Raw genomic sequence first — 14,733 nt, 5'->3', positions numbered from 1 at the left:
GGCCTGTGCGCAAGCGTATATATAAGAGGGTCTCGCCGCAAGATTGCCAGAAAGAATAGAATAATCATCCCTCTTGCAACGTTTCCTACTTCCACACGACCTTAGCCCTACAACATTGCACATATCACTATGCCTACGTCGGGAGTATTTACACTTGTCGGTGATAAAATCGAGTTCGTCCCTACGGAGGGGATGACAACCTCCCTACGTGAAAGGGGCGAATTGGAGCTTATCAACGGTCCCTCCATCCCTCCACCGGAACCGGCAAAGAACCTGATTCTTTATTTCCATGTCCCCAACAAGTTTCTCACAGTTTCCTCCGACCCTTCAGTGGTTGCTGATACAGCCTGCGAATATCTCAACTTCTCCTATGGTATCGATTTTAGTGGGATTATCAACCTAACTCTGCGACACTTTGTCAGCCGCCGAAATGAGGATCCTAACTACGATGGAGATATAGTCGGCATTTCCCAGGATGAGTTTGGGAAAGTCTGGGAGTTCACAACACAAAACATCTGCACAAAGCTTGTAACAAATTTCATCCTCATGTCGACGGATCGAGAAAGAATTGATGGATTTAACGCATTCGACAGCATCCCTGAAAAAGATGACGGCTGTTACGACCGAGAGTTGGCATTTTTATCTCCCGGAATGGAGGGTATGTAGTTGAATGAGAATTGGGGCTATACTGGTTCGCAGTTTGCGTTGACATTATGAAATCAACCGAGATGTTGACGTCAGGGAAATAAACGACCATACAGAGTTTTGGGTCAGGAGGACTGTGTGCCGGCGCACCAGCAAAGCCTTCCCTTAGCGCTCTAATCAAGGTCTTGTAGCTGCACTACGTAATCTTGTAGTGTACGCACTACTGCGAGAACGGGCAGCGCTATTCATATTTGTAAGCACCGTGAACGCCCCGGACTGATTGCTGACTGGGGTGTACGGAAAACTTCAGGGTGGCATTGCCACGGCTCGAGCTGTGGCTGAGCTCCAATATTCGATGGTTTAGAACCACTATTGACCTAATTTTGTTGGCCAAAGCTCATGCAAGGCGAAATTGAAAGGTAAAACTAGTCAATGAAAGGCAGCTTGACAGTCCTCACCAAGTTCCACCTAGCCTAGACTAATTTACAGATATTGAAGTTTGATACAGCCTTCTAGCGCCACTTCGCGAGATCTAACTCCATGCAGATCAACTTCCCACTCGCTCCAATCACCACTCTCTCCCCGCTGACCTGAACAGCGTCACGGTTCGAAGACGGTCTAAATCTCATAGGAAGCCAGATCAACCTCTCAAATCCCTGTGAAATCCACTCATCCGTGACATGGAGACAGAAATGATTGTCCTTGGTAACGCCATCGGGTTCGATGGCGTGATCGTCCGATCTCGGGAGTGGCAAGCGGCCAATGAGATCAACTAGGCAGCCTGACTCGCTGTCAAATTGAATTCCCTTTGGTATGGCGTCAATCTCGTAACTTCCTATTTTCCCTCCAGATCTCTCATCCCAAAGACTAATGACTGTGATTTTCTGTTCATAGCCTCTGGGAGATACGCCAGCAACCAATCCGGTTGTTGAGATGGCTAGATTGTTGATATGAGAGTCTGCCAGAACTGTTTGGATCTGTTGGCCAGTTCTAGGGTCAATGACCGCGATATGTGCACGTCCAGGGCAAAAACTAAGAAGACTTGCGACACGACTGCCGTCTTTGCTGAATACGACCGTTGATGTGTGTTTGAAAAGCGATTCCCCTAAAATTTCCGACAGTGGTCTCGGTATATTCACGTCCCTGATCTGCCCCGATGACGTGTCGACCATCGTGAGCTTGGTTATGTCGCTGACCTTCTCCCAGTCTGGCTGTAAACTCCGATCCATATAGAAATTCCAAGCCGGCTGGAATGCAAATTTGTTCCCCGAAGATGAAAATGCAATGTTCGGGCTTTTTAAAACACCTTTAAGCCACATATTCTTTGTCTCCACCTGGCGACCAACCACGGAGGCTGCGAGGAGATTGCCGGTGGCCAAGTTATATAAGCGCAGGGCTCCCCCAACTTCTTGGTCTTCCCCCCCTTCTTCGCCGATGTTCACCACGACGATCGCAAAGTCGGCCGTGGGGGACAAGGAGACGTAAACCAATGTCTCATGTTTGTCAATCGTGAGCGTCACCTTATTTTCCCACCCCTCTCTCCGGAAAAAGCGGATGTTTCTCCTCCCACTACCCAAAATTGCGAGGACCTGGCTATCATCAGAAAACCAAACCTCGCCATCCAAGTCAAAGCTAGCATAGACTTGTGTCATGTTTGTGTTCGAGACAACAATATGCTCCTCCCCAAAGTTCCCTTTCTGCAGAGCCACAAGCTGGCCGTCTAGAGAGAAGATCGGCTTCGATGTGGGGCCCATAAAGGGGTTCCCCCAGGTGTAATGTGTTTCGGAACAGGATCCGGTCGAGATATCCCAGATAGCATATGATATGCCTGTATAGGTCCAAGAGATGATGCCCACCCGGTCATCCGAGAGGAGACTAACGGACTCTATGTTTGAGCTCGGAGACAAGCTAGTCTCCTCGCGCTTCATGGACAATATAGCCTGCAGGTCCCACACCTGGACGGCATCGCCGATTACCGTTGCTAGGTATTGTGAGTCCCCAGAGACTTCGATGCCAGGACCACCGGGATCCGTGATGATGGTAGGGAGGTCCCAGGAAGGTGTCAATGGCGAGGCTGAAGCCAAGTCGAAATAAAAGAACCTGCCGCGGTTGGATGCTCCGTTAGACCAACAAGTAAAAAGCTTGATTCCATCTCCCGGTATGTGTGACACGGCAATCGTATCTGGCAGTTGGCCAAGAACCAAAGGCATTGTTGTCAATACATTGCCCGTTTGCACATCCCAAACACTCAGCTCCCAGCTGTCTAGAGATGTGTGAGAAGAGAAGGAGGCACCGAAATTTCCATCTTTCGAGATTGCGAACGGGTCACAGAAATGGTTGAAAGTGCGGATAGTGCGTTGCGACTTTTCCGACCAAAGAACGATCCCTTCAAGTTGGTCGTCCGTCTTGTCCGAATCGTCTTTCCAACCAAACACGAGCACCTCGTTGCGGGCTGAGAATGCCGCATCTCGTACGTATATGCTAGATGTATCGCGTCCCCTCGAGGATGGCGCGCGATCTTGGATATCCCAAACCGAGGGGCGCAGAATCCCTTCGGTAGGGACAATCTGCCCCAGATCCTGTAGGCGATCGTCTTGAACCACTGTCGACACAAGGGGCCAAAGAGCCCCCGGGCGTTGACATGCCAAAGACCATCTTCTCACGGGACCGCCCTGGTGCGTCAACGCTATCAGCGTTTTCCCGTCCGCCGTAAACGCAAGCATTTTGTCACGGTTCTTGTTACCCCCGCTGAATGCTGGCTCAATCTCAAGTTTCCCGCCTGTCGGGTGATGCCACAACTTGATAGAACCGTCCGCGGACCACAATGCGAGAACCGAGTCATGGGGAGAAAATGCAATCCGAGTGGGCGCGAAACCAGATTCCTCAAATGTCGCTTGTATGGTCCCTGTACGAGAATCCCATACCTCAACCCTTTGATGCAGAGCTGTAACCCCCAACAACTTGCCATCGTGGGAGAATGTGAGAGTTTTGATGTACCGTGTAACAAGCTCGACGGCGTAGAGCTCGGGGCTCCACTGCTCCTCAACTTTGGGCATTTGCTGTATCCACTCGGGAATAAGACCTGAGAACTGGGTTCTGATAAGGCTTCGAGCGGGGCTGAAGATGAGCGCCGAGATGTATATTTGGAGCGGAGCGTTCTCGATGATCCATTGGTTGCTCATGACAAACCGCTTAGCATCCTCGAGAAGAGAGGCTAATTTGGGTGAGGTGATGGGCTGGAAACCATGGTCAGTTGGAGCGGTAAATTGATATTGCTTCTCCAAGAGCAATCGACTGGCGGGGTTGTACTTACATCAATCAAGTCGAGTACAAGGTTTATGGCGCGGATTGGGGTCCCAGGTTTGGCGATCAGGCACAAAGCTTCAAGCCAGTAGAGAAATTGTGTCGTCAAGAACTTGTAAATCTCGCCTTCGTCGTGTAGCCCCACAGCCCAACGCTGTGACTTGGACAGGTTGGCCAAGTGTTGAGCCCAATAGCTAGAGGCGTATCGAAGTGGCGTTGATAAATGCTTCTTGACCTGGCTCGGAGATAGATCGGAAGTCAGAGTTCCTAGGTTTTGAAGCTTACACATATCCTGAAAAAGCTCAAGTCGGAGCACCGAGAGACATTTCGAAAGGATATATTCGTGGGCTGTGAACTCAGCAATGAAAAAGTCGTGTTCTGCCCTCTCTTCGTCGAGGAGGAAGTCGCGAAATGACAAGTGGACGAGTTCCAGAGGTCTGGAGTTACTGTGAGGAACATGGAGGACGGAATGAAGGTAGTCGAGAGCAAACCGTACCGCTTCTTGCCATTCATCCGAGAACATAGCTCCTTGATCGTCTGAAGAGAAACTGACGAGTGCCGGTTTTGTGATTGGTTCGAACACGACCACGACAGTGCCTAGAATACGCCGGAGGTCTCGAAACGCACGTTGCTTTTCAGCTTCTGTACGAAGATCCTTTGTGCGAAAGCCAAGGACTTGGCGGTAAATGATGTCGAGGCTAGCTTGTGGCGTGCCGTCCCCCAAACCACCTGAAAGAACACTACTAAGTCGCTCCCGGCGTGACTCGGGCTCAAGTCGGCAATCCAAGAAGCGGCAAGCAGTTGCGGCGTGAATAAATAGGCCATTGGCCATCTCTCGGAGTTGAGCGATATCTTCGTCGCAGAGCCAGTTAGGTCGGAGCTTGCGGCTCTTAGCGATCCGACGTCGCTCATGCTCGAGGAATACCGTAATATCATCCTTGCCCCCATCTCCTGGACCCGAGGGGGGAACCTTGGTTAGAGTTAAGAAGCGGGCACCCTGGTCCGTAATGGCGTCTTTGATGTGTTGCTCTGGGCGGCTGATGATCAAGACCCGAACTTGAATATGGCCATCCAACTCTCTGAGCTTCCCAAGTATTTCGATGATTCTCTGAGCCTCAACGTCATCGCTGCACTCGTCCAGGGCGTCAACGACTATCACCAGTCGTACCGGGACCAGCATCTGGCCTTCTGTTTTGCTGCTTAGCGATAAGAGTGGCCTGAGAATAAGATGGTCCATCTGGAAGGAGGGGTCCTTGCCAGCGAAACGGCGCTCCTCGCTGATGGCTCGGATGACATGCTCCTGGAGCAGCGGTGTCCGCTGGGCCAGGCTGCTGGCGAGTGTGGTGAAAAACAGTATTTCCACAGGATCCATTCTCTCGTTAGTTAGGCGGAAAAAGAAGCTCGCCCCTAGAACAGCCATCCGAGGCATGGACCCAAGAGGTCGAAAAGGTACTCCTTCGTCAAGCGCGTCGGCAACCGTGCGAGTAATACTAGTCTTCCCGGTACCGGCCATCCCATGCAACCAAAATATGACTTCGCTATCCGGGTCGTCCAACCAATCTCCGATGGCATCAAGTGTGGCGCATTGGGTTCCGGGGAGGCATTTGCCTTGTTTGCGGACCTCTCGAGAGTCGAATAAGGCTTGATCTGCCGATTGGATGGAAGTAAGCAGGCTGAAGTCATACGATGCCTGAGGCAGCCTGGTCAGCACCTCTATGTAAATAGACCATGGGCTCGCTTACATTGACCGTCGCCACAGTAGCCTGCATGAGATCCTTCAGTGCATCGTTGCTAACCGCCAGAGTCTCAAGGCTCTGTTTCACAGCTATGGAAGATAGGATGGCGTGGCTTTTCCATATTTCTTCCTCCTTATTCTTCATCTCTTTTACCATTTGCACCCAATCGTACCGGCAGACAGCCTTACTCATCATCATGATGGGCTTGGCACGGGTGTACTCGACGACGACCCTCATAAGATAAGCGTATATGTCGGAATAGAGCTCAATAATTTGCGTCTCGAGTTTTGTCGTGACAGCCTCTTCATTCTGCCGCCCGTAGGGCTTATCAGTGGAACTTATAACTTCGTCCTCGATCAGACGATATCGCACAAGCCACAACGAAAGTAGCTCCACGCCTGCCAAGGCGTCCTCATCTTGCTTGGATATATTTTCCAACATCTTAGCAGTGAGGCAAACCTGTTAGTAGCTAAACCTGATGTGTTAAGTTGTTGTCGGCACTTACAGGGAGGATCACTAAAATACCGGCCCAGGCCAGCCCAGCATGCGGCTCCGCTGAGATGGCTGAAGAAATCACATCCTTGAACTTTAACACGAATTTCACCACCTTGGAGACCTGTTCTCGAACGACAATCTTCCTCTGTCCAACTTGGAATGAGAGATATGTGTCTGAGAGTCGTTCAAGCTTGGCGTGGGCAAGTTGCTGGGTTCGTAGCAGCTGTCGTGTCGCCGCGTCCACTTCACTTGCCTCGAGCGCCGTCGTGTCTGTAGTCACTGGATTGATCTCGCCATACTCGCCTAGCCGCTGTTGAAATGTTTCAACGAGCGAGGCGAGCTCGGGATTGGCGAGAAGCTTGGCGTAGGCGGATTCCCAAAGTCGTGCTGGAGGAGTGGGCGACGCGCGTGCAATGTTGCTGACGACGGTGTCTGGGTCATGGATTCCATGGGCCATGTCGTTATCGTTCTTTAAAAACGTGGCGGGAGTTGGTGGGAGCGAAATGCTACTAGTACCCCCCCCTTGGCCGCTGGGGATGCCTCCCCCGTCCTCGCTTGTTTTCGCGAAGCTAACTTTCGCCTTGACCTTAGCCAGGCGTTGGAGGAGCTGGGATCGCATTTTGTAATCGTATAGACGTTGTTTCTAGTGCAAACAGTCAGCCCAGGTAGTGGTGAGTGGAATATGCAATGAGTCTGAACGTAGTTGCGAAGAGAAGAAGCGATTCACTCCAGTCTTGGAGTATGGCGCAGCCCAATGGATGCACATCTGGCCTGATTCAGCAATGGAAAAGGCTTAACAGGCTTTGCGTTTCCAATCGCTGACAGATTGCAAGGATATGTACTGCGTGGGGGAGACTAGCATGCCTCTGCTGAAGTGGTGGTCCTGTGCGGGGTTGTGCTGCATTTTGGCTGCGTCTGGCTGCTGTTTCTAGTGGTCCGAGTTGCTGACAAAGCCCAAGTTATGATCTGCCGACAGAACAGAACTGCAGATATGACTGGGAGATAAGTAACACTGCCAATTGGATCGAAGGAGCGGTTGAGCAACGGTGGTGGCGGGATTGAACACGAAAGAAAGGTATCTGAAAATTTAGCGGGTACGTTAGCACCATCCGTTATCATTCCCGGGCCTGTAATACACCAACGCCACCACCGGGCAGGAAGCCTAAGTCGAAGTGGAGCAAGCTCTGATTGGCCCAGCATTCAGACCACCGTGCCCAGTATTCGTACAGAGGAGGTTTTCGCACACTGCTTAGCCAACGGAGGCTGCAAAGCCGCACGCTGCAAAGCGCTGGCAGAAGGCCGATGTCCAGCACAGGGTCTCAACCATCAAAAATTAAGCGGCGCAAAACCCTCGAGCAGTATTTTTGTTTTTACACTTAGTCGCAGGACCGTAGCTGCAACAGTTACCGTCCGGGTTGCACTCAAAGATGTCGGTGATAGGCGCGCTACCGATGTCGACTTGGTCGCACCAGCCGCAGTACTAAAGATGTTAGTCAGCTTTACTCGTAGCTCAAGCTTGCAGCTCTCAATCTATATATGTAAAACTACTAACCTGGCCTTGTATCTGGACATCACAATAGCATCCAACATTGTAGTTGCAGCTCGCCCGCTCCTGCAGCTCAGTAGCCTCAGTATTAGCGTCGTGGCCGACGGCGGGGCTAACTGAAACAATGGCATCTAGACACGAGAGGATGGAGATTGCGGCGAAAACTTCGCATGTTGAAGTTTGCAGCGGATTAGCAAAGTTGGATGGGTCTAAATGAGGATGTGATGGTCTGATGTTTGGAATGTTAGGGGCATCTTGGCGTCCTAGGAGGATTTTTTGTAAGGAAACACACATACCCACACCTGTCACCAACTAGCAGAGCCACTGCCAGTTGCCACAAAGCACACAAAGCCCTGAGCATGTATATAAGCCACGGCCCTCGCCCACCTTCCTTTGCGAGGGCCAGGTTGAAGTCTGACGCCAATACCAGTCCTTGCTCGACCTACTTGTTGCCTCTATTGTGACCACCTTGATCAGGCGTACCTGCCTTCTCTTACATAATTTTATTCCGTACTATAGGTGCCCTCCTCAGGGATATGTTTCCCAATTACGTAAAACGAACTTGCTACCAACCATCCATACGGTTGGATTTGGCTATAATTTAAAATCCGGTCTCTTAAAATCTATCGCAGAAGTTAGTGGAGGTAATTACTCGTTCATTCCGGACGCAGGCATGATTGTGAGTACTTCTCCATCTTGGCTTTTCAGTTTACTTTTCCATAATGCTAAGTAGACTATTAATAGGGTACCGTTTTTATTCATGCGATAGCCAATCTTCAATCTACCTTTGCCAACAGGGTGGGCAAAAAATATTCGATTTCGAATCGAATAAATATGACTAAGCAATCGAATATTCGATTGGAAATATTTGAAATATTTAATCTCGCTTATTGCCGATCAGTATCCTCCTCAATCCGAATCTGTTCAATCAACCTTGACCTTTTCCAATGCTTCAAACACTCAAGTATCTCAACAGTAGTCTCGCCCAATCTCATCCGCTCCCAAGATATTGTACGACGAGTCCCTGAAAAAACTCGTTCAGGCTCTGCACTCATTGCTGGAATTGATAGCATATTGATTGCGAATTGTGAAAGCTGAGGCCACCGTTTCCGCTGCTGTGTATCTAACCACCAAGTGAGTGGTGATTTGTCGATTGGAATTGCAGGCTCTGATATGTATTCTTCGAAGTCATCTTTGCTTTGTGGCTGTGGAAAATTCTGAAGATTCCGAGCAAAGATGTCGTAATCGTCATCAAGATCTTCTGTTAGTTCTGGAAGCAATGGAGTTGACGGAATGAAATCTTGCTCTTTAAAGTCATCCCACAGTTTTTTAACTGCCTGGATGGCTGGCCGAACCCACTTTTTTTCCCAGTTATGTTTGAGATATAAAGTCCGACGTGAAGGATGAAGAATAATAGCTGCCACATAATAAGGAGAGTCCTCTGTCTTTAGATAATATTTATCAAAGACTTCCCAGCTTTTCTGAATCCGAGAAGAAAAGAAAGAATCAGATTGAAAAGTAAGAAGGCTCTTTTTAAAATGTTGAACCAGAATGTCCATATTGAAAAGAACTCGGTCAATGGTAGCAAGATCTCCCTCAGTTGCCTTTGTTGCACGGTAAAATGGCTTCAGAAAAGAAAGTACCAAACGAAGAGTTTCCCAATCCTGTGGAGATAAGAAATCATGTTGAAGATCTTGATACCATAACTTTAAATAAGAATCTATTGCAGATTCTTTCTCAACAGCAACTCTCAACATCTCATACCAACTATTCCATCTTGTACTATTATCAAGAGGAATACCCCGATTAGCAAGGTCTTTAAATTGACGAATTCGAGAAGGAGAGCTACGGGAGTGAACAACAATATTATGAAGTTTGCCAAGAGGGCCAAAACTGCGAAAGGTAACTTTTTGCTTCTCTGGGAAATCTTCATCTTCTTCATTTAAATCTTCCAACTCCTGGAAAAGAAAAGCTTGAACTGCCAAGTTGATGATATGGCCGTTGCATCGAATCCGATTATCTGCCGCTACCCAACTCAGTTCTTTTTCTTGAAGAATAGAGCTAAGTAGGTCACATAGTTTGTCGTTTGTAAAGGCGTTATCGCTGATGATTGTGCCAAGTTGTTGATATATCCCAAAATCTTCAAGGACAGAGAATAACACTGTACATTGAACTTGGGCGTGATGTGAAGGAATTGAAGGAAGGGCAATCAGTGCTTTAGAAAGTTTCTCACTCTCCCGGTCCACAAAATGAGCACAAATTCCAAGGAATAGTTTTTTGTTCGGAGAAGTCCAAACATCGAGGGAGATATGGATCTTCGATAATGCTGACTGAAGTTTCTTTCGAACAATGTCCTTATGGTAAAGCCAGGACTTTTCAATCTGATTTCTGATTCCAGAATGCGATGAGATAATCTCGTTGGTAAGTGCTGGATTGAGGGCTTTGCAGAAGGTGTGGAACTCTAGGCTTTCGATTATTCGGAAGGAGAGGTTGTGAGTGACAATAAGAGTGACAATTGCTTCGGTAATCACCCTTTTATTGATAGATTTCGTAAGAATCAGAGCATCTAGCTCTGAGGTTTGGTTGGTGGTAAGCGCTTGGTCGTATAGATTTTGTAAAGCAAGGTTGCTTGGTGTATTGACTGCTCGAGAGGTCTTGATGATAATTTGATGCTTGGATTGAAGGTGGTTTTTGAAGTTTGAGGTGTTTTGGGCTCCAAAATCAGGGCAATATTTGCAATAAAACATCAGATTTTTGCCCTCATGTGTTGGCTCATCTTCTCGAGGTGGCCGGGCGTGGTCCCTCGCAATTTGGCTTGAGCGGCCAGAGGCCAAAGAATCGTCAGATATAATGGAAGACATTGTGGTGGTGGTGGTAATGGTGGTAGTGGTGGTAATGGTGGTGATGGTGGTGGTGGTGATAATGGTGAATGAGGCATTTGATGGAGGGGTCAGGAGGTGGGGTGAGGAATAACTGCGGGGTAGGATGACAAATATTTCAAATATTCGAAAAATATTCAATTAGTCATCAAATCGAATATTTATTTTTGGCCAATCAAATATTTTTTATTCATTGGCCACCCTGACGGAGAGCACTCCCCTACAGACAGATCCTGCATCGCCTGACCCCGGATCGAGAACGGGAAAGTTGTAAAGCCCACTAAGGAAGAAATCAAGGCTATTAGGGGCGCTGCCTAGCCTGCGAATCCACCTACCCTACCACCGCGGACGAAGAAAGGAAAGAGACAATAGCCGTCCACTCCTCCCTCGGAGGAGGGCCCCTACGAGCGCCTCCGGCTGGACGGAGAGAGAGAGCCTACCCCCACCTCACCCCCGGCGGAGCTAACATAAGGACTAAATCTAGTATCAATGCGCTGGTAGATCGAGTTGCATCGGCGTGTTATTCTTAGCGACTACTGGGAACCTATCTACAAGGCGAGCTCTTGGAGGAATCTATTCTCGCGCTGGCCAATTGTATTGAAGGATACAAGCTATTGCTACATAAAGCCAGGCTTCTTCACAGAGACATCTTTATTAACAATCTCATAATTAATAAGGCTAATTGCGGATTCATGGATTTTGGCATTAAGGAGCAGCGTATTAGGGCCTCGGGGGTAAGGGGAAAGACTGGTACAAGGGATTTTATGGCTATTGGAATACTTCTCGGCGAGCAACACTCGTTCATGCACGACCTCGAGTCATTCTTTTGGGTGCTGTTCTGGATATGTGTTCGTTGCAACAGGCCAGAAGGGGGCAGAACTTTGACCAGTGGAATTACATTGGCACAGAATTGTTGACAATAGAGAAACAGGGACACGTTTCTCATGAAGCGGCCTTTATCAGAGCAGTAGAGAAGAACTTCACACTGTATTGCCAGTCGATGATTGTACAGCTTGCCAAGGTAGCAGTCAAAGGAGATATTTAAGAGCCGGCTCCAATCAATTCCCATCTGATACGTGTAAACCTGGAAAAGAACGCCCTGCCCACGACAAGATCTAAGGTTGAGTGCTAAAGACTAGTGGTGATTTTAACTGTGTGCTTTTATAGCTGAGCTATCTCCGGTCGTGTTAAATACGGGATGTGAATCAGATGCCGGCTATCATCTCCCTAGTCGTTGCTTATGAACTCCAATAGACTCCACAGCCACCTTCGTCCTATTTAGTGTAGTCCCTCCACAGATGACAGCTTCCCATCACTAGAGACGCGCTTGAATCTTCGCCTGATGATATCCACCCAGGGTATGTCCGATGGTTCCTGGGGCTTGGGATTCTTATACCTATCCGCTGTGGGCCACCAAATCCATCCAGACTCATACTGGTCTTGATTCGTAAGACCGATCGGCCAATCCTGCGCACGCCACTCTGCCCAAGTCAACGAGAAAGAGCCGGAAGCGCTCGGCATGCAGGTCGTATAGATACCTCCGTCATAAACGACCAAGTCCTTCTTGAACCACGGATCTTGCTCAAGCTTTGCAGGGAGCGTGGCTCTGTAACCCTCTATCCGTGTAGCTCGGGCTAGCTCAAAGCCTCCATTCACTCCCACCTCCAATACCGTCATATACCAAGACCAAGCGCTCACCCTTCTGCGCATATACCGCGATCCAAATGTCGCCGGTGCCTCGGTGGAAGATAACAGCCTTCTCCGCGGTGGAAGGGATAGGATGTGAGGCGAGATCCAGGGTTAGAGCTTCGAGGATGCCGAAGTACACTAGCTGGTCACGGAACTGGTGGTTCAGGATGGCAGCGCCCGCGGCCATCGACTCGGCGGTAAAAGGCTCGAGTTCTTCGCACTGCTTATAAGCAGTGCGCGCAAGGGAGCGCAGCTGAGATGCCGTAGCCTAGAGTGAGATTTTTAGTACCAGCGCCTCGAGCAAATGTTAGAACGGAGGGTAGACCCATACGTTGGGAAATGGAGCCGCCATTATTGAGACGCTCGAGCAGGTTAATAACTGCGCAATTGCTAAATGATTGCGAGATTAGTGCCAGGGGGCCGAAAGGACGGTAGGTAGAAGGGAACCAACATACGAAGACGGAGACAGAGATAGCCACAGGGCGAGCGTGCACTGGGTCAGGCTAGGTCAAGAGACCTGAAGGCAGTAGAAGAACCGTGGTCGCTGTGACAACTGGGGATGGCTGCTGTGTGATTGAAGAGTTTGAGAAAGAGGCAGGCAACGGAACAGGATGAGAAGCGCGAGTGTGCTGGGATGCTCAGGTTATGGGTCTAGATTGAGGGAAGGAGCTTGTGTGTGGCCGTGTTGGGGAGCTCTTTCCTTACAACTATGCCCCCCTCCGTGGCCAACGTCCTCGCCAAGCCTTCTTTTATTCGCTTTCCTTGTTCCTCTTCCATCTTAGGGTTGCTGGCGCAGTGGTAGCTCAATCGGCATGCGTGCGACATGTTGAATGCCCCGAGCCTGCAGCATTCAACGTGTGGCGTGTCCGGGAGGTGATAGGTTCGAATCCTGTGCAATCCATTATTTTTGTCACCTACCCTCAATTGTCGATTCAAAGGGTGAACATGACCCCCGCGGAGCACGGAGGGCGTTGACTGAATCCACATGTCCATCTGCTATTCTTGACAACAGACAGCAGGAAGCTACACAGTCGGGAGATGTTGGCGAAAAGGAGAGCCGGCAGAGCATGAATGCGTCAACTAACCACATAAATCAGCCGTCATAGCATGTTCTCCGAACTTACGAGCTCGGCATCAAAGGGCGGGCCTGGGTTGCAAGAGAGTCTTGCAATTCTATTACGGACGATGTCCACCTTGATGTCGTCAAATGCAGTTATACATACAGTCCCATCTGCCCTACCGACCCTTCTGCAATCCCCCCCCCCCCCACTCCCCAGCCTTGCTTGTGGATGCCTTTTTAATATGTGGCATTGCAATAGCTAGGATAGTTGGAGCTTCTGGCCGTGCTACAGCATATACTAATAAGGAGGCAGCCCTCCGACTTGTTGCTAGAACACCCGGCCACTTCCTTAGATGTGATGGAGACACCCCTCGTAGATAAGGTCTGGAGACAACATCGTGACGATTCTTCCTTGCTCTATTCTCTAGTAGTCCTCGAGCTCTATCTACTATCCTTTTAAGAATAGTTATACCAGTGGCTATAAAAAAGATGAAAATCGTTATAACTTTAGACCTTTAGCTCCTTCTCTTTCCTCGTTTCACCTTCCTCCTAGGCTCGCGTTTCTTGACTAGCTTACAGCTTATGTGTTTCTCTAATACCTATTTATCCTCGCCCTTAAGGCGACTTATGAAATGTACCCGGTATTCCACCTTCCTAACTTTAGCCCAATGTATTACAAACCACTCGACTGTCAGGGTCGTCTGTCTGTAAGGGAGCACGGGCTCCACAGGATGCTGGGGTTGGTAATTATGAAGATAGAACAAAGGGCAAGCTCCTATCGCACGGGTAATACAGTCAAATCGGAATGCCACTCAAAGTGTATGAGTGCAGTGAATGTGTAAGCCTACGGCGTCTTGTATTTTGCTTCGCCGTTTGTCGCTTTCGTGGCTACGTCTTCCTCTCTTTTGTATACGGCCTTCCTCTTCCAACTGCGCCTCTACCTTGGACCAGCCTACCCACCTTACTTCAATCTCTCTACCTCTCTTCTGGACAGCAGCCTCACTTTCCGTAGCTTTCTACCTTGTTAGGCGCGTACGACTGGCGACGACGCGCGACCTGGTAAGCTAACTCCGTCTCGTATTGTGCTGCCCTTCCGTGGGTTTCTTGCCTCCTGCTTCCCCTCTCTTTCGTGATTCGGTTTTTCTTGTACGGCTTCCCTCTTCCAACCGTCGCCTGGCCCACTTTCGGGGTTCGCGCCCGCTGTGTCGTTCAGGCCAGCATCGTCATATTCCATGCCTTCCTGGCGCCGGAGCAACGGTGATGCTAGCGACGTGCGACAAGGTACCCTGGTGGTCTGCCTGTCTTTCGCCGCTTCTACTCCCTCCACGCAATTTTGTCCAGTACGCCTTGCGCCCTCCATCGTGGGCTAACCATCTACAA

At 49.4% G+C, this 14,733-nt stretch overlaps 1 protein-coding gene and 1 non-coding gene across 2 annotated transcripts; one reads left to right on the top strand and one right to left on the bottom strand.

Moving 5' to 3' along the window:
• Positions 1-1,083: 1,083 nt before the first annotated feature.
• B0T26DRAFT_838710 (uncharacterized protein) lies at positions 1,084-7,168 on the bottom strand. Its single transcript, XM_060447531.1, has 4 exons — positions 6,190-7,168; positions 5,691-6,125; positions 3,959-5,638; positions 1,084-3,881 (listed from the first exon to the last, which is right to left on the bottom strand). The coding sequence occupies exons 1-4, from the start codon at positions 6,796-6,798 to the stop codon at positions 1,158-1,160; spliced, it is 5,448 nt and encodes a 1,815-aa protein (XP_060289801.1). The 5' UTR covers positions 6,799-7,168; the 3' UTR covers positions 1,084-1,157.
• Positions 7,169-13,074: 5,906 nt separating this feature from the next.
• On the top strand, positions 13,075-13,194 carry B0T26DRAFT_t270. The gene has a single exon. It is a non-coding gene; the product is annotated as a tRNA-Ala (tRNA).
• Positions 13,195-14,733: the final 1,539 nt, after the last annotated feature.

Source organism: Lasiosphaeria miniovina (assembly GCF_030549165.1).
Source record: "Lasiosphaeria miniovina strain SMH2392-1A chromosome Unknown B0T26scaffold_8, whole genome shotgun sequence".
Taxonomy (NCBI): domain Eukaryota; kingdom Fungi; phylum Ascomycota; class Sordariomycetes; order Sordariales; family Lasiosphaeriaceae; genus Lasiosphaeria; species Lasiosphaeria miniovina.
Note: the sequence above shows the minus strand (reverse complement) of the source record. Positions and strands in the feature narration are given on the sequence as shown.